Source organism: Trachurus trachurus (genome assembly GCF_905171665.1).
Source record: "Trachurus trachurus genome assembly, contig: scaffold_124_arrow_ctg1, whole genome shotgun sequence".
Classification (NCBI taxonomy): Eukaryota; Metazoa; Chordata; class Actinopteri; order Carangiformes; family Carangidae; genus Trachurus; species Trachurus trachurus.
The window spans coordinates 135,914-155,000 of NW_028155240.1; the positions used below are offsets into that span (position 1 = coordinate 135,914).

Genomic DNA, 19,087 nt, shown 5'->3' on the forward strand with positions numbered 1-19,087 from the left:
ATTTGTCAAACATCTACTATGAGTCTAAGATGTTAGGAGCCTTCGCAGATGGTCCAGTCCAAGCTATTTGAATTTTTAAATTTAGAAGCTTGCTGTGATGCCACCATTAGGACAATTGTCTTGTGTTTCGTGTTGAGGACATTTGACATTTTGATCTGTCATCATCATCATCACCCTGGCTGGGTCTCGAACTCACAGCCTCTGACACCAAGAACCAGCTCCTAACTCGCTGAGCTAATTGGCTGGTAGTGCTACCTGCTGTGTAGCTTCATTTATCCACTCAGGTGAGTCAGTGCCCGGGCAGCTGTTGTGATGAAATGGTCAAAATGTCAATAATTCAGTCATCTAAACAAAAATCTGATAATACATAAATTGCATCTTGACAGCATGGAAATGTTGGTGATTTGTTTTTAATGATAAGTGTTTTGCTTCATAAGAGAAAATATGATGTTTAAAAATTCCACACTCACATTGACTGCAGTTGTTCCCATGAGAGCAGAATTCAAAATGTTCTCAAAAATTCAGTTTTTGAGATAAAATTCTGATATTTGCTAAACTTCATCAACCATGACTCCAGAATATTGTCATTTTTTTTCAGGAAGTTTGAAAATGTATTTAGCAAGAATTTGATGGTATATGTTTACAGTACTGTTTACAGTCAAACGTTTTCATGCACTGTAGGCTCAATTTTTGCTTAATCAAAAATCCGAGAAACAAGTTTTGTGGAGGACAGTCTGGAGATGCTCTGTAGCAAGTTTGGTGTCAATTGAGCAAAAATTGTGGGAGGAGATACATTTTAAAAGTTTTACAGTTATTGAAAAAAACAGAGTGATGGACTTCATAATTTGTAATGAGTTTAAGTGGACAAAAGTTTCAGCAGTATTGAGGCTACATTGTGGTGAAGTTTCAACACTGTAGCATCTACCGTTGGTTTGGTAGGAATTTTTTAAGTTTTTAAATTTAAACGCTTATTGTGCCCCCCCTAGGAGGGGGGGGCACATGTCCATGGAGTTGAGTGACTCTGGCATGGGGTCGGATGTTTCTGTGAAGTTTGGTGATTTTTCACCCATGGGAAGTATGACTTCCTTGGAAGAAGAAGAAGAAGAAAGAAAGAAAGAAGAAGAAGAAGAATTCCTAGGAATACAATAGTGTCCCGGCAGCTTAGCTGCCCGGACCCTAAAGAAGAATTCCTAGGAATACAATAGTGTCCCGGCAGCTTAGCTGCCCGGACCCTAAAAACTCAATAAAGTTGAAGTGAACCAAGTCTGAGTCGTTTGTGGTGAGTTCAGGTTCCTCAGAGAACGTGGGAGAAGTCAGTTTCTGGTCCTGGACCCAGTTGTTCAAAGGGTTAAAAACTGATTGGATTTTGGATCATTGATCAGATCAAATCTTGAAAATGGATCAAACCTTCATCAGTTTGTGTTAGTCGGATCAGGAAAACGTTGATCCAGAACATCAGGATTATTCTGATCCCAGCAGTTTGGTGGATTCAGGAACAAAATGGGATTTAAATTAAATTTAATCTGGTCAAATAAACAACATTTATAATGTAGAATATATACAGTTTTGATTATTTCAAAAAAGTCACCGTATGCGTGGAAAAGTGCTAAATTATTAACTTTGATAAAAGGACAAGGCTTATTTACCTCTTTATTTTGTCATTTTCATATTCGTTACAGTAGTAAAATGAACTTAAAGCAGAAGTAAGCAGAATGTTTGTGTTAAAGCAGAAGTAAGCAATATTTTTGTGTTCATATAAGTCTTAACTCAGTGATATGACTATAACCTCTTTGGGACAGTGTCTTTTCTCCTTTTATATGATGAACCAGCCATTTAAGACTGTTTCTTGGCCTTGTGGCTCTTTTCATTATGTTTCTGTGCAGAATATGGACTTGACCAATTATGACCAGGGATTACTACGTCTACGTCATGAAATAACGGCGCTACTTTTTTCATAACAGTAATCAAAAAAGTTACTGTTTCCCCGTTACAACGCTGTTACCGTTACTGACAATAAAATGCGCCGTTACTTGACTCAAGAAGTCCCATCAGAAAATAGTAATAGGCTACACCTGTTAAAGTTTACGTTATACATTTTTTTTTCGGTCCATCAACTAGTCTAACATATTTGAGCATTTTATGAAATAAAAGTAACTCAATAGTTACTGTTATTATGTAGTAATTCAGTTACTATTTTACTTTTTGGTAGGGCTGCTACTAATGATTATTTTCATTATCAATGAATCTGTCGATTATTTAAACGATTAATTGATTTGTTGTTTGTTCAATAAAATGTTGAAAATCATCAACCAGTGTTTCCCAAACCAGCAGACGACATCGTCCTCAAATGTCTTGTTTTGTCCACAAACCAAAGAGAGACTCAGTTTATTGTCATAAAGGAACAAAGAAACCAGAAATATTCACATTTAAGAAGCTGGAATCAGAGAATTTGGACTTTTGTTCTTAAGAAACGACTCAAACTGATTATTAGATTATCAAAATAGTTGATAATTAATTAATAATCGATTATTGTTTGATTAATGAAGTAATTTTTTTTTTTTTTTTAATATCATAAATGACGCCCTTGGTCTGATGTGAGTGTTTGTCTCTGCAGGTCCTACCGGGCTGTCTGGTCCAGCTCAACCAGGTCCAGGAGTGGCAGCTCCACCGGACCGGACTGCAGAAGATCCCTCACTTCATCTCCAGCTTCCAGAACCTCCTGGTGCTCGATCTGTCCCGCAACGGCGTCTCTGAAATCCCCAAACAGATCGTTCAGTAGCTCCCGACAGGTCAAAGAGGGGGTTTAGTCATGGGTGCAGATCCCGGGGGGGATTTCTGAAAAACATGAATAAAAATACCCCAAACTATTCAAAATTTAACAAATGTATTTTCAGACTTCACATTCCTCACATCGAAAAAGAAATTATTGAAATGGTGGAACAAATAATGTTTGACAAATATATTTCTAGGGCTGACCCGATTATCATATTTCGATAATCGAAGCTTCGCGTACATAAAATCGATTTTAATCGAAGCTTCGACAGCCAGTGGGGTGCGCGATCGTCACGTCTGGGGGGGGGGGGGGGGTCGTAGGGGAAATAATGAAAGTAATGGCAAACAAACACTGCATATCTCATAAATCAAGCAGGTTTCCAGGATGCCAAGTCGCCTACTCATTTTAATAATTTAATAATTAACAATTGCCGATGAGAACCAGTGTCAAAAAGGAAAAAAGGAAGAAAAAAAAACAATCGATCACGGACTTAAAGATCGATTACCATGGCAACGAACGAAGCTTCGAAGCTTCGATTTTTTTTGGGTCAGCCCTATATATTTCTGACTCCACATTCCACCTCTGGTCTCCTCCACTACGATGCAAATGATGGGTAGTTTCTTACTCAGACGCCGATGATATCAGCAGGCTTTAAAAAAAAACGACCCCCTCAATCTTAGGGCTTCATATTTTTTAATCATGCATAAAGTTCCATACACTGGGAGAAAAGGAAGATGGTGAGAAGAATTGGGGATCTGGGAGGGTCGGTGGGAGGCGAAAGATAAGAACGTGAGTAGATATTATATGTCCGAGACCCTTTAAATTATAATTTACTAATATAACAGCAGTGATACTCTCTGTTGGCTGTTTAGGACAAATAAACAAGAAAGGTATAAGCACAATAAATGATTCCCTGTGCAGGACTTTTTGAATGATATGCCGAGACTCTGCGGAGTTGTGATTTATGGCGGCATGGTATGAGTAGCATATGGGCAAAACAAAAAAACAAAAAAACAAAAATCACTTTTGTGTCCCCCCCAATCCTGGCATCGGATCTGCACCCCTGGGTTTAGAAGACCGACCCTGTAGCCGGTCTCACCATGTGTCCTCCTGGTTCTGGTTCTGGTCTCAGGGATGTTGACGTGGCTCAGAGAGCTGATGCTGAGCTACAACAGAGTGCAGGTGGTTCCCGAGGAGCTGAGCGGCTGTGAGAGTCTGGAGAGACTGGAGCTGGCCATGAACCGGGAGCTGGACCACCTCCCTGACCAGGTACGGACCAGGGGCCGGATAGGAGTCGACTTAATGAGTAAAACAAATTATTGACTGAAAGATGCACTTAAAAGGTAGTTATCAAGCATCTTAATCAGACTTTTAGTGAAGTGTAGGACTGAATCTTAAATGCCGGTCTCAGAGCTGAGTTACCACAGTACTATGTGCCGTAAACTGAATTTTAGATGTCACTTCCAATTCTTCCAAGTCTTAGAGGATTTTAGTCTTAAGTGCTGAGAATTTGTGGAATTTAGTCCAACTCTCAAACTTAAGAATAAAAGCTTTTTATCAACTTTCTCAAGTCTAAGAATAACTCATACTCCCCCAGATATTTAAAGGGATAGCATTTTGGCAAATTGGCCCATTGCACATTCACCACGCTATGACATAATAACACAACGTTACCAGACAGAGTTGTTTTACAGGAAAATGCAGAGACTGCTTGCTGAAAAACTGTACCTGAAGGCAACGCACATCAGCGGTTTTGCATGAATTTCCCTCTACAACAACTCTGTGTGGTAACGTTGTGTTATTATCTCATAGCGTGGTGAATGTGCAGGTCACAACTTGTCCACCAGAGCGTTTTGGAGTTGTTGGATTGTGTATTTGATGAGTTTGATGAGGGAAACCAAGAAATCGCCTCCGTAGCGTAGCTCTGAGCAGCTCACGGCTCTGCTCCGCCGTTCTAAAAACAGCTTGCACCGACAATTAAAGGTAACGAACCTACTGCTGCTATGACTATAGGGGTTATGGCAATGAGCCAATTTGCCAAAATGTTGAGCTATCCCTTTAAGACTAAAATGGCCTCGAAGATGCTTTGTAAATACGGCCCCAGAACTTGAACCAGGATCTACATGAAGCACGAGCACTAACATGAATAACAAGGTTCATGTGACACCTAACTCGTCTGATCAGTGGGTGTGTGGAGGGGTTCTCCAGAGGTTCTGGTCCAGCTGCTGGTCTCAGGTCTGTTCTGTGTCCCCTCTCTAGTTCAGACACCTGAGGAACCTGCAGCACCTGGATCTGTCCATGAAGGACTTCACCGGCATGCCGGACTGCGTGGTCGCTCTGCCGGCGCTCCAGTGGCTCGACATGGGAGGAAACCGTCTGCAGTGTTTACCTGAGGACATCCACAGGTGGGTGGTGGAGACACAGTGTGAGCCCCCCGCACTCTGTCACCTTTATTTATACATCTATTCTTGGACTTTTGCCTACATATTTGTATTTACACACGTGTAGAAACCTCAGCCGATGTGGCCTTCGTTCTCTGGACATTATACAGATGCAGGAATGGAACTGGGCAAAAAGGCTTTTAAATGTTCTGCCCCGTCGACCTGGAACGATGTGCAGCAGGACTTTTTTCATTTCATTTCATTTTGATTTATTCCATTCATGGTATACACAGGGTTGCACATATTTACATAATGTACACATAGTCACCATGAATGAAAAAGAGCAGGATGAAGAAAACGTATAGTACCTGCCCCTCTCTGTTGTTATACTTACATTAGCTTACTTCAGCACCAATATTATACTCTATTTTCAAAATATTAAAGATGATGAAACATAGTAGTGACAAGAAAACAAACAAAATAGCAGTGGACACCACTCGTCTATCTATCTTTTCTTTTTTTCCCCTTCTTTTTCTCTTTCTCCTTCTTCTTTTTTGTAGACGCTTATCTTTTCTTTTTTAAACATTTTCTTAAACTGAGACATACTTGTACAACTTTTCAGTTCCTTGCTTTGTGAATGCCACAATTTTACACCTGCAACAGAAATACACATTTGTTTTAAGCTTAGCCTTGCAAATGTATGTTTAACCCTCAGATCCTGTGAAAAATCACTAACGTTCCCCTGATTGGGACATTTTTTGTACCCTGTTTTCAAACACACACCACGTCAAAGTAAAAATAGGTATTACAATAATTTTTTAGGGGGGCCTGATGGGCGACCTTGATGCTGATTGGTCACATGATGTTTGGCGCTGACGTTGATGCTGTGCTCTCATTGGCTCAGGCTGCCTCTCTGGGACTCCTGCACTTCCCCATCCTGAACGCCTCATTGGACCAGAGCTGTGGAGAGAACATCACCTACAAGGTACGACCCGGTCCAGACTGGACTTCTTTATTTTCTACATTGTAGATTCAAACTTTTTCTTTAAAGACCTGGACCCAGTTGTTCAAAAGGTTTTGAAATCCCTTGTTTTGCCATCCAGGATCACGTAATCCACCTTTACCTTTACCCCAGTTGTTCAGAGCAGATACAAGCTTCTCTAGATGACCAAATCCAGATAATAAGTGTTTTAACTGTGAATGGAAGGGAGGGCAGGCCGGTTTAACAGCAGGGGAAAGGGCTCATGGGAGGGGAGGGGAGAAGAGGAGAGGGGAGAAGAGGAGAGGGGAGAAGAGGGGAGGAGAGGAGAGAGGAGAGGAGAGGAGGAGAAAGGAGATAAGAGTAGAGGGGAAGAAGGGAGGAGAGGGGAGAGGAGAGTGGAGGGAAGAGGAGAGGAAAAGAGGGCAGGAGAGAAGAGGAGGGGAGGAGAGGAGGGGAGAGGAGAAGAGAGGAGGGCAGGAGAGAAGAGGAGGGGAGGGGAGGGGGGAGAGGAGAAGAGAAGGGGGGAGGAGAGGGGAGGAAGGGAGAGGAAATGAGAGTGAAGGGAAGAGGAGAGGAGAGGGGAGGAGATGAGAGAAGAAGAGGGGAGAGGAAAGAAGGGAGGAGGGGAGAGGAGAAGAGAAGAGGAGGAGAGATGGGAGAGGAGAGGGGAAGGGAGGAAAGGAGAGGAGGAGAAGGGAGGGGAGGAGAGGGGAAGAGAAGAGAGGAGGGGAGAGGAGAGGAGGAGAAGAGGAGTGGGGAGAAGAGAAGAGAAGAGGGGAGGAGGAGAAGAGAGGAGGGAGGAAAGGAGGGGAGAGGAGAGAAGAGAATAGAGAGCCTAAGCGGAAGCAGGAAGTAACGGCGCCATGGGACCTCAACTCTGAAAAACTCGCCATTCAAATGAATGAGACTGAAAATTTTATTTCGTGATCCGATTGAATTGTGCCATGAGAAAAAACTCTGTCCTCTACCTGTTTAAAACATCACGTTTCATGAAGAGAAATCAGCCGTTTATCGTAAAACGGCAACAGAAGAATGTATTTTGTGTAAAGACCGCTCTACGGACTACAGATCTGTGTCCCACAGAAAATACGTCACCAACTGACACGGGAAAGGGCGGCATTTGGTGTGTGACGTCACCTACGCGACCTGTAGTCTTTCTGGTTACAGATTCTTCTGAATTTTATTCTACAATAGCTTTACAACAAACTGCTGATTTCTCGGGATGAAACGTGATGTTTTAAACAGGTAGAGGACATATTTTTTTCTCATGGCACAATTCAAACGGATCACGAAATAAAATTTTCAGTCCCGTTCATTTGAATGGCGAGTTTTTCAGAGTTGAGGTCCCATGGTGACCGTTACTTCCTGCTTCCGCTTAGGCTCTCTATAGAGGAGGGGAGAGGAGAGAAGAGAATAGAGGAGGGGAGAGGAGAGGAGAGAAGAAGAGAGGAGGAGAGAAGAGAATAGAATAGAGGAGGGGAGAGGAGAAGAGAAGAGGGGAGGGGAGTAAAAGAGAGGAGGAGAGGAGAGGAAGGGAGAGAAGAGGAGAAGAGGGGAGAGGAGGGGAGAGATGGGGAGAATAGAAGAGAGGAGGGAAGGGGAGGAGAGGAGAAGTCTAATCCTGTAGCAGCGTAGCTATAAAATGCTTCACATCTTTTCTATCTAGTCACTGATGCTCCAGGTTCAGGTGCTGCGGTCGTCGTCGTTGTCGTCATTGCTGTTGTTGTTTGTGTGGTTGCCGTGGTGACCGTGTCTCTTGCCCTCAGGCGTCTCACAACATGGGGCTGGCGATGGACACGAGTCAGGGTCTGCTGGTCCCCAACGTGAAGAAGGTGCAGCTGCTCAGCGTGTTGGACATGGCCCAGGAGCTGAACCGGCTGCAGACGCTCGGCGCCGTGGGGCAGCTGGGAACGTCGGAGCTGACGGGGGGAACGTTCACCCTGTCCAACATCGGATCAGTGAGTCCAGCCGCCGCCGAGACGGACTCTAGACCCGGTCTAACCACAACCTGTTAGAACTAGATTAGAAAACTTTATTGATCCCCAAGGGGAAACTGCTTTGCCACCCAATAAAAACACATACTCCGCTTCGCGTCAGGCCGAACAACGCCCCTTAGCCGTGGTATAATGAGCATAGACCACGGACTGGAGTGATATATTGCTTTTATAAAACGGTTACCAATAATGACAATATGAAAGAGGGATACGCAATCAATTTCATGTAGTTTTATTCAACCAGAAATACATATTATTCAATAAAATAGCCTCACTGTGGAAAAAATAGTCCCACCTCTCCAGACGTTAGCTCCAAGTAGCTCTGCATCTCGTCTTTTCCTCCGCTTTTTTTCAGGTGAAAGTCACTGCTCAACCCCCTCTACCATTGTTAACCCTCTGGAGGTGAAAGTTCACCTTAAACATGTCAATTCAACTACTTTTGTCCATTTTTTAACATCGTAAAAACATCAGCTGTATTTGCTACGGACTGCAACAGTCCGTTGTCATGGATACATGACAACAACTTCCATTCACACCAGTCATACGTTGCCTGAGGCGGAGTGATAGCCTACGCTGTGATAAGGCTTTAGAATAGTAGCCGTGGTATATGCTCATTATACCACGGTTAACAACCAATCAGATGGGCGGATTTCACCTTTCCGTTTTATAAATCCACTTAACAAACAATACAAACATTTCCATACCATTGCACAAAACTTATCAACATGATTGGATACTTCATACGACAGAGTAGGCTGCTCAAAGCAAGTGATTTAAATTGATATTAAAGGGACAACGAGGAGTTTCTATTTGGTTATAAAAAAAAGTCTCACGTTAATGCGGATGAATCTACGCTTTAATGGGCCCATTTTAGATTTTTTTTTTTTTTTTTTTTTTTTTTATTGTTTATTTCACACCAGACCACAGCAACCAAACAGAACAAACTACAGACACCAACATACCAATACAACAACAGCACAGTTAGAAAACAACAGCACCTGGTGTGAAAAGGGGATGGACGAAGCATAGCTTTTAAATTTCCATCCCCCACATAAAGACACCATCGAGACATACATAACAAAAAAAAAAAAAAAAAAAAAAAAAAAAAAAACACAAGCGAGCAAACAAACAAACAAAAAGCATTGAAGTAGGAGCATTGCGAGCTCCCTCAGCAGTCCTACATTTGTCCTATATTATTTATGTATTTATTTAATCAATTTAATTTAATTTAATTTAACCACCACCGTCTTCCCTACCGTACACATCAAACATCTGCTGTTTAAACTTTCTTTTAAACTCGCTCAGGCTTTTACTATTTCTAATGTTTTCAGCCAAACCATTCCACATAATTTTGTTATGTTATGTTATGTTATGTTTATTTATTTGATATGGACATCACAAATACATTGAGACTGTTCCAGTGGATAGACCAGATGCTTTGCTTGAGTGTGTTTAGCACAAGTGCTAATTTTCAACACCAGTCCATAGGCGGCTAATCTAAAAATACAGAACATATTATCAACAGTATTAGATAAAACCAAGTGCATGACACTACATCATGACAGTAACATACTAAAAAATACAGAGCACAAGATCAACGAGAGGAGATTGAGCAAACAGAAATCATGATCCTAACAGTAAAAGTAGTAACACTGAAAACGTCCATATTTATACATGTGAGCATTGTTGTTTTGCTTTTAACCATGCTTTTAATCCTCTGTTAAACGAGTTTGTGTCAGTCTCCAGTTTCAGGTGAGTGGGTAAAGTGTTCCATAGGTTAACCCCTTTTATTGAGAAGGCAGACTGTCCAAATGATGTTGTACACTTGGGAACAATGCAGTCGCCATAGTAGGAGGCTCGTGTGTTTACTCGGCTTGAGCTACAGCGTCTTTTTATCAGTGCAGAAAACAGGGCTGATACACAGTTATGAAGACATTTAAAAACGAGTCTGATATTAACAGTAAATTATAAAGTTTTCAAATGCAAGAAGGTTGTGTTTTCTCAGGATGCCGCAGTGGTGCCATCTCATTGGTTTTTGATCCATAATTTTTATTGCTTGCTTATATATTATTAGAAAACTTTATTGATCCCGAAGGGGAAACTGCTTTACCACCCAATAAAAACACATACATCCACTTAACAAACAATACAAACATTTCCATACCATTGCACAAAACTTGACAATCAACATGATTGGATACTTCATACAACAGAGTAGGCTGCTCAAAGCAAGTGATTTAAATTAATATTAAAGGGACAACGAGGAGTTCCTATTTGGTTATAAAAAAGTCTCATGTTAATGTGGATGAATCTACGTTACCACTTATTAATGGCTCCATTTTGACATAAAGACAATTTAAACTGTCATAGCAGACCTCATTGCCAAACTTAATAATAAGACATAATTTTTAAAGTTTGGCAATGAGGTCTGCTATGACAATTTAAATTGTCTTTATGTCAAGTTGTCAGAACAAAAACATCTCCAACAATGTCAACTTTGCATTAAAAGTGACATAACTTACCGAATGACACTTAACGACAGCTGTCATAAGTATTCATTGATGTTCATCACAGTGTTATGTCAATCTTATGAATACCTATTCAAGGAAAGTGTTACCAAATATCTGACTGCTGCAGGAACAAAAGAGCGTCTAAGTCGTTCAGTAGAACACTGAGGCATCACTAACCGCTCACTGAAGCAGCTTTTAAGATGCTTAAATATATTGTGGAGTGGGTGGTTACCATGGAGAGAACATATCATCATGTTCTCTCTCTCTCTCTCCTGTGTGTTGTAGATCGGAGGGACGTACGCCAAACCAGTCATCCTCCCTCCTGAGGTCTCCATCGGAGCGCTGGGGAAAATGCAGGTGAGTTGCAGACTTTCCCACGACCCATGAACACACCACAGACATCAAACATCAAAGTACTTAGATAAGCCAAGCCCCGCCCCCTTCCTGTGTGTGTGTGTGCAGGGTAAGAAATTAAGAAAGTATTTTCGGGGCAATTTTGGCCCCCGTGGTCTAAAAAATGAGGCCATTTTCAAAATGTGTGGGGGCCATTAAAAAAAAGGTAATTAGAGCTAGTGAATTAACACATAATACTGTTGAAATGAACGAGTTTCGGGGCAGATAATGTTATTTAGAGGCTGCATCTCGGTGCCCCGGTCAGAAATAAGGTCCAGGTTGTTAAAAACGACACTTCTCCTTTAAACTTATGGGCTATAATAACATCGGACGTTGTTTATTGATAAACTGAGCGCCGACACGTTAGATGATGAGGGTACAAAGTAATAAGAACTGGTAGATTATCACTGTGCGTCGCAGTAGCGTCAGGCCGCCCCTCAACTCATTGAGTGTCAAATTTAGATTTTTTTTTTAATTAAAGGGATAGTTCAACATTTTGGCAAATACACAATCCAACAACTCCACAACGCTCTGGTGGACAAGTTGTGACCTGCACATTCACCACGCTATGAGATAATAACACAACGTTACCAGACAGAGTTGTTTTAGAGGGAAATTCATGCAAAACCACTGATGCACGTTGCCTTCAGGGACAGTTTTTCATCAAGCAGTCTCTGTATTTCCCTCTAAAACAACTCTGTGTGGTAACGTTGTGTTATTATCTCATAGCGTGGTGAATGTGCAGCTCACAACTTGTCCACCAGAGCGTTGTGGAGTTGTTGGATTGTGTATTTGATGAGTTTGATGAGGGAAACCAAGAAATCCCATAATGAGCCTCCGTAGCGTAGCTCTGAGCGGACGCAAGCGGGGGGTGTGGAGAGAGTTGCTCCGGGACCTGGCCGCTGTGGAGCGAAGTTTCCAAATATCATAATAACAAAACAATAGAAAAGTCAAATACTTAATTTTCCACGTTATTCTGTTTTTGTTTTAAAACAGAATAACAGAAAAACAAAGTTGTTTTTTGTTGTACATTTTCACAGCTGTGTTTATTTTTTCACACAAGCTGATCGTTAACTAATCTTCCTCATGTACTGTTCTCCTCGCTCGTTCTCCTGATCCACCTGTTTGTGTACCTCTGTGTAGGCTCCACCGTGCCATGAGACAAACGTAGCGCAGTTTATTGTGTTTCACCGGCGAGGAGCTGTCATTACGCACGGCGATTCCCCTCATCTAAGCTGCCGATTAGAGTGCCCTGTGCCGGGAAGGGAGCCTGATGAAATCCCGGACTGTAGCCGAGGTCTGGGACTGGATCCCATGTGACTGAAAAGAGTAGAAAAGAACCATAAAGGGGCCGCTGCCACCTGCCAAATATGCCCGGGGTTGGAGACCTCAGGGTCGGGTTGAGTCTCTGAGAAGAGCTGGTCTATCACCCAGCCCCATGCAGCATTATTCCATAGGGTGGCGAACGTTACTGCAGCAGATCGTAATATAGCTATATTCCTCAAATAAAACAATCAGTCAGTATTCAATTAATAGCCTGGTCTCATATAATGGCGTTCAAGCCATATAAAATTAAATTAAAAACTATCTATTTCATAGGCTATTAATATAGGCTACAGTACAGTGGCTATAACTCAATTCACTGGGCTTTTATTTTGAAGTTCAGACACTTCCAGGCTGTCATCGGCGTTAATGCAGGAGTGAAGCTGACCACCTCACCCTCTGCTTCAGAGAGGGACAGCCTGTCCGGAGCCCGGTTGGGACCGGAGACGGGCCGCAGAACACGCTGTGAACATGATCTGACTGAATGGAAGCAAGCGAAGCGCTACAGCAGCGGAGACAGAGACCCAGCGCAGCGAGGAGATGAGGAAGATTAACTAATTAACGATCAGCTTGTCACTCATATGTAAAAATAAACACAGCTGTGAAAATGTATCCATGTGCTCAAAACACAACATTTACAAAGAAAGAAAAAAAGATTTTATAGGCCATTAATCAACAGTCTGTGGCTATAACGCAATTCACTGGGATTTTATTTTGAAGTTCCGACACTTCCGGTCTGTCATCGGCGTTAATGTGTTGTTTAAGATCAAAATCGAAAAGGCAATCAAAATTTGACCATAATTTGATTTTGGTTTTTTTTCGTTGTAAAAACAAAAAACAAAAAAACAAAAAAAACAGCCTGAATTGTGTTTTTTTTGGTCTTTGATTTGAAACGGAAAACCAAATTACCAGCTGACTTTCGTTTTCTGACAGTTTGGTTTAAGGAAAAATCAAACTAACGAAACGTACACGGACCCAGCTGGAGATGTGCGTTAGGTTTGTGCACCTGAATAGCTGCACAGAGGCTGCAACACTGTCCCGGCCGAGTTTTTTTTTTTTTTTTTTACACTTTATTAATAATTATATAGGTACTGTAACAAAACTGTCGAGCCATCAGGAAGGTTGAAATTGAAATATGCAGAATCAGTGTCAACCATGGAGCATAAAAAGACATGACATCACTGAGCCTCCTCCTGTCCTAATATAATTATCTCATGGGTCTTTTGTGGTGGCAAAAAGTTTTCTATCCATTCAGTAAGGAATGAGCCTGGCTCACAGCTGAGCAACACATATCACAAGGTGAGGAGAAGTTCTGTTTAAATACCAGAATTTTCCATCACACAACTCTTTAGGCAGAGGCCGTACAGGGCCGTTTCAAACAATCTGACTGTGCTCATAGGCAGGACTGCTGTTCTATGTAAGGCTAAGCAGTAGTACTAGTAGTAGTAATTTATTTGTCCCCGTAGGGAAATTGAGTTGCAGCAGATCACACGCTTGACATTTCATCTAGCAAGTTTATTTCTTGATTGATGCACCTTTTCTATAACTTAACATTGGGAATTGTGTGAAAGGTTACAGAGGGACTTCTGAAATCAATGCCTGTATGGCCTCAAAATTAACTGAATTTGTCCAAATCGTAGCAGTAACCTTAATCAGTTGACTCAAAGCATGTTGTAAAATATTGACTGGGTGTGTGAGGGATTATGGTGGATCAACGCAATGGGTTGTTTAAAACAATGCCACAAACACAGGGGATCCAGTTCATCGTATTTATTGTTTAGCTGGTTGGTTTCTGATGAAAAGGAAAAGGAAAGAACAGCAAAATATTAGTCCACAACCCACACAACTCAAATATTCAGATCAATTAACAACTAAACAAAGTGTACTTAATCTTGGTAAGCATAACTCACACTTAATAAAGAGTAGACGTTAGTGGTGGCATGGCATTTAAATGACCTCATGGTTTTTGTGGCCTGGCCTGGCTTAGAGGATTCACTTATCAATTATGCTGTTGTGACTGATCAACTGTATCCTATAATAAAAAACAAGATTTGATCCTGATGGGAGTGCTTTCTTCCAGCTGACCCAATCCACAAGGGAATGAGGTGTAACTTATATTCTATAGCCTTCATGGTGATTGGTAGAAGACCAATGGGTTGTTTTGGACATGTTACACACTAGACAAGACTCTCCACCATCAAAATAACAATTAAGGAAATATCTGTTGATACAAATGTGTGTTGCAATTTATTAATATTCATATTAATGCTCACACTTACTGTATCTAAGCTACTAAATTTGTGTCTGCGTTTTCATTTAGCCTAAATCTAATAATAAAACTATATAACATGTCTATATAGACCCAGCTAGCAAAAGTTATGTGTAATTTAAAATATGTTTTCAATCAAAACAAGCTCTGTAAGTGCGAGGGGCTGTTTAAAACCAAGAAAGTGCTTGGAGACTGTAAAGAGCATTTAAAACAATATTTATTCACAGAAATTATAAAATGGGGTGTGGGGGGAAGGAGTCCGTAATTGTGGTAGCTTGGCAACACCGATCCTCCACGTCCACCGCTGGTCTTCCACTTGCACACTGTCCTCTGCCGGGCGCAGACTCGGAAGCTGTGAGGGAAACAAGATGGCAGTCACTGCATTTACACCCAACACGCCACTTCATTTACGTCCTAAGATTGTTACTCACATGATGGGGCAGAGTATCAACTGTTCACCGTCACCTCGGGCCAACACCACTCTCGTCGCTTGGCACCACTGCTGTCACACCATCCTCGGGCGTCGGCCTTGTACGCTGTTATGTGGGGGGAGAGACTTCAGTCACTGTACTTTTTACACACATTCACAATAACTTTCCACGGCCAGGGATCACTACTCCCACAACGGGGGCAGAGTAGGGATGTAACGGTAATGGTAATACCGCAATATCACAATAACAATAGTGTCTCAATATTATTGTGGACATGTAGAGAATGAAATGACGCAAATACTGTAGATTTTAATACCATTACATCCCTAGGGCAGAGTATAAACTCACATTTCACTTAGTCCGACAGTCAATGCCCGTCTGTTGACGACAGCTGTCGCTCTCTTTTTTCTCCTTTCCCCGTGGATCTCACACTCCTCTTCCTCTGTCTGCTCGCTGCAGGTGTAACTGGGTCGGTCTTCAGGCCTTGACCACTCTGCTGTGTTCTGGTGTAGAATCAGAAACTGGCAACTCTTGTCGAACTCTGGTTTAGCCCTGTCTCAACAACACACCTGACGTGAAAAAGGACAAGCTTAGTGTATATAAAATGGTGAAAACCAGACACAACGTTACAGGCAACACTAGTTTTGTAGGCTCTCAAAACTCAGTTCTACAGGTGCTTTTCACCAGTGTGACATGTGTCTGAGTGGATCTGCTGTTAAACTATAATGTAAAAGTTCCCAATCATGATTTGGGTTTAAGGATCGCATACAGTATCTCACAGATTGAGTACACCCCTCACATTTTTGTAAATATTTATTGTATCTTTTAATGGGACAACACTGTAGACATGACACTTTCATACAATGTAAAGTAGTCAGTGTACAGCTTGTATAACAGTGTAAATTTGCTGTCCCCTCAAAATAACTCAACATACAGCTATTAATAACAGGATCACAGGAGCGCTGCTGGTGTCCCTCAAACCACCGGTGCTCTTGCAAAGGGTAACAGATCAAAAACAGAAAAAAGTGCAGGCACTCCGGTTGGTTTGAAAAAGTTAAAAACCCTTTATTTTGAGTGCCTGCACTTTTTTCTGTTTTTGATACAGCTATTCATGTCTGAACCACTGGTGAAAATGTCCAAATTGTGCCCAAAATGTCATTTTTCATCACAGCCTCAACTGTCTTGGACATGGAGTTCACTAGAGCTTTACAGGTTGCCCCTGGTCCGAAAAACCATTTTTACTCTCGAAAGTGAATTTTTGTCAATCACAAGTTTCATGAGAATTGTGTTTAGACCAAAAGAGATTATTATAAATGTGTAGTATGCATCAGTTGAACCTTTTTGCATATGGGAAGTAATAAAGTCAATATGGTAACTGTGGGGTACATTGTGCCACCTGCCCCATACACTACATCAATGTATTTTTATATTTTTCCTTTTTTTAGTTCAGTTGAGAGAGACAGGAAATGGGGAGAGAGAGGGGGAATGACATGCAGGAAAGGACTGCCCGATGCGGGATTCGAACCGGGGCCGCCTGCAGTGAGGACTGTAGCCTCTACATATGGGGCATCTGTTCACTTGACGCTCCTAAATGAATGTATTTTGTCTTTACTTGTCCTGATTACTGAATCAGGATTCTGGATGTTTATGATTACAATAAGTACACTGCTGAAAACAAGCTGCTGTTTATGGTGAGCCATGTATTACTTTAAAAGAGAAAGATGAAGGATTCTTCCCAAGATGCAATGTAATCACAAAACTCCCCGAAGCTCAGTGAGTTGGTGGCTCAGCAGCAGGTCCCTGCAGTTTGTGTTCACCTGCCACCTGGACAGGTGGAATATGAAGTAAAGGGGGAGGTGGGAGCTGGTGGGGGTCGGGGGGGGGGGGGGGGGGGGGGACTCAACTTAGATGCTCCTATGCTCAACTTGCCCAATTCTCCTCTGGTGAATGTGTATATTAAATGGTTCATGTAGCCTATATAAAACCCTGAAAAGATGAGAAGTGTTGGTAGAAGCCCTTGTAATATCTGCACACTAGTAAACAGTATTCCACTAAAAACAACAGAAACAACAACCACCACAAGGACAACTTACTTTAGTAATCCTTTGCCCCACAATCTTGGAATAAGGGAAGCTCTACAGGTTTATGTGGACATCACAGTCTGGAAATGAGTGAAAGTTTGTAAGTTTAGCATAAAAGCACAAAAAGCTAAATTACTGAAATGACTAAAACACTTGTTTTGATAGAGACATCCATGAATGACGTGAATACAAATATTAATACTTAGAAAAGACTTATACTAATAATTTTTGAGCAATTCTTAATGTTAGTGATGCTATCTACATAATGGATGTGTGTGAATGCATATACACCTGCCTGCCTGTACATGTGCATCCCTGTATACAAGATCTTGTTGTTAACAGATAAAGTACTAAATAACTTGGAGAGAAGAGTATAGTGTCAGTCAGCTGCAAGTGCTGAAACAGTTACAGTTACCTCTCACTTGATGCCATATGCCTTGGCATAAAGCACAGACAACAAGGACGTCATGGTGGTCAGGTGGCTGTATTCAGGCTGTATTAGGACCAGTACTTGCCAACTACGTCCATACAGAAGACTGGAGGACTTGAGAACATGGGATATGCGAAGATCTCTCCCCTGTAGGATTGCATACAGCATTAATAACAGTAATTGTTGGACTGATGGTGAAAATATATTAACAGTCACACAAAAAGTAGTAAGTAAAATTGCAGTTAAACTCTTATTGTCTTCTTTCAAAAAACAAACAAACAGAACAAAACCAAAAGAGCCCAATAGATAGGTTAATTCAACTGGGTTTTTGTTAGTCTGTGAAAGTGAGTTAGTGAAACCTTAATCAATTACACTGATTTCCATTCAAGTGTAGTACAGTTGTGAATAGATGAAGTGCAAAATAACTTGTAGAGAAGAGTATAGTGTGTCAGCTTAAACAGTGAAACATGTTGGTTGCATAGATTTAGGAGAATGTAGTTGAGGACTATCAACAAGAATAAGAATGTTATTATACGGTACTTGCCTGTACATATTTAGAGCACAAAGAATAATGCCATGATGGCATAACTCTTATATGATACACACCTGCTCATCAAGGCTGGAGCGACTCCTCCTCGTTGTCCTCACCTTTGCTGCATTCAGCTGAGACCGACCACAGTTGCCCTTTCCTGGTGCCTACATAGACAAAAAGTTTCTAATGTTATTTTAAAAATAAACTTTCAAGTAGTACAAGAAGTTCAATGAGAATCTATGTGGAAAATACACAAAAACACTTACTGCACATGCTTGGCCCTCATTTGGAAGTCATCATCATTGCAGAGAAGCACCCGTCAAAGTAGCCCCCTTCCTCAGAGCTGGAGAAAATAAAAATAAAAACAGTACACTGGTCACACCATGTCCATTTATGTCCATCTCAGTTGAATGAACCCAAACATGTTGCAAAAATGTTGCATTTTGTTGTTATTGTGTGTCTCCTGCACCCACTCCCCATTTAACTAACTAACGCAAGCCAAAATAGTTTTGGCTCACTGAAAGATGACGCGGGAATCACGTGACCCGTGGGAATTTCCAACATGTATCATCCTCTATTCTGCGCACAACTTGTCCACCTTGAAGGAGCTTATCACCCACCCACTCCATAAAACTCTGGTAAAACGGTGTTCAAACACACATTGCCAGTCTGTTGACAGAATAATTGAAAATACACTTATATGTAGAATTAAAAGGTGGTAATTGTAAATATTGCATAAGCCAGCCCACCCTGGCATACTCCATTTTCTGCCAGCATCCATATGAAGTTTAAGAGAGAGTTCTCAGGTGGTGTTATGTTGCGTGTGTTGGAAATATGATTGGTAAGAGCACCGGTGTGATGCTGCACTGAGCTAATTTAAGGTGGTACTGTGGCTTAAATCAGGCCCTGTGAAAATCACATTCTAAATGAAGTATTATGGTGATGTTGAGGTGTGCAGGCCTACGACTACAACTACTACAGACTTCAG

General features: G+C 41.5%; 1 protein-coding gene and 2 long non-coding RNA genes across 3 annotated transcripts in view; 1 reads left to right on the plus strand and 2 right to left on the minus strand.

The window, feature by feature from the left end:
- The first annotated feature begins 3,849 nt into the window (after nt 1–3,849).
- The window catches only part of LOC311007960 (lipoamide acyltransferase component of branched-chain alpha-keto acid dehydrogenase complex, mitochondrial-like), a 17,393-nt gene continuing 2,155 nt past the window's right edge, over nt 3,850–19,087 (plus strand). The window contains exons 1-3 of the mRNA XM_084001386.1: nt 3,850–4,042; nt 7,903–8,094; nt 10,926–10,997. Coding sequence (XP_083857512.1) covers nt 3,908–4,042; nt 7,903–8,094; nt 10,926–10,997 — 399 coding nt within the window. The 5' untranslated portion in view covers nt 3,850–3,907. The remainder of the gene's footprint in view (nt 4,043–7,902; nt 8,095–10,925; nt 10,998–19,087) is intronic.
- On the minus strand, nt 13,797–16,046 carry LOC311007963. The gene is made up of 3 exons (XR_014596453.1): nt 15,405–16,046; nt 15,057–15,161; nt 13,797–14,977 (listed from the first exon to the last, which is right to left on the minus strand). It is a non-coding gene; the product is annotated as an uncharacterized lncRNA (long non-coding RNA).
- LOC311007964 overlaps nt 18,266–19,087 on the minus strand; it is a 1,261-nt gene continuing 439 nt past the window's right edge. The window contains exon 3 of the long non-coding RNA XR_014596454.1: nt 18,266–18,442. This is a non-coding gene — a long non-coding RNA (uncharacterized lncRNA). The remainder of the gene's footprint in view (nt 18,443–19,087) is intronic.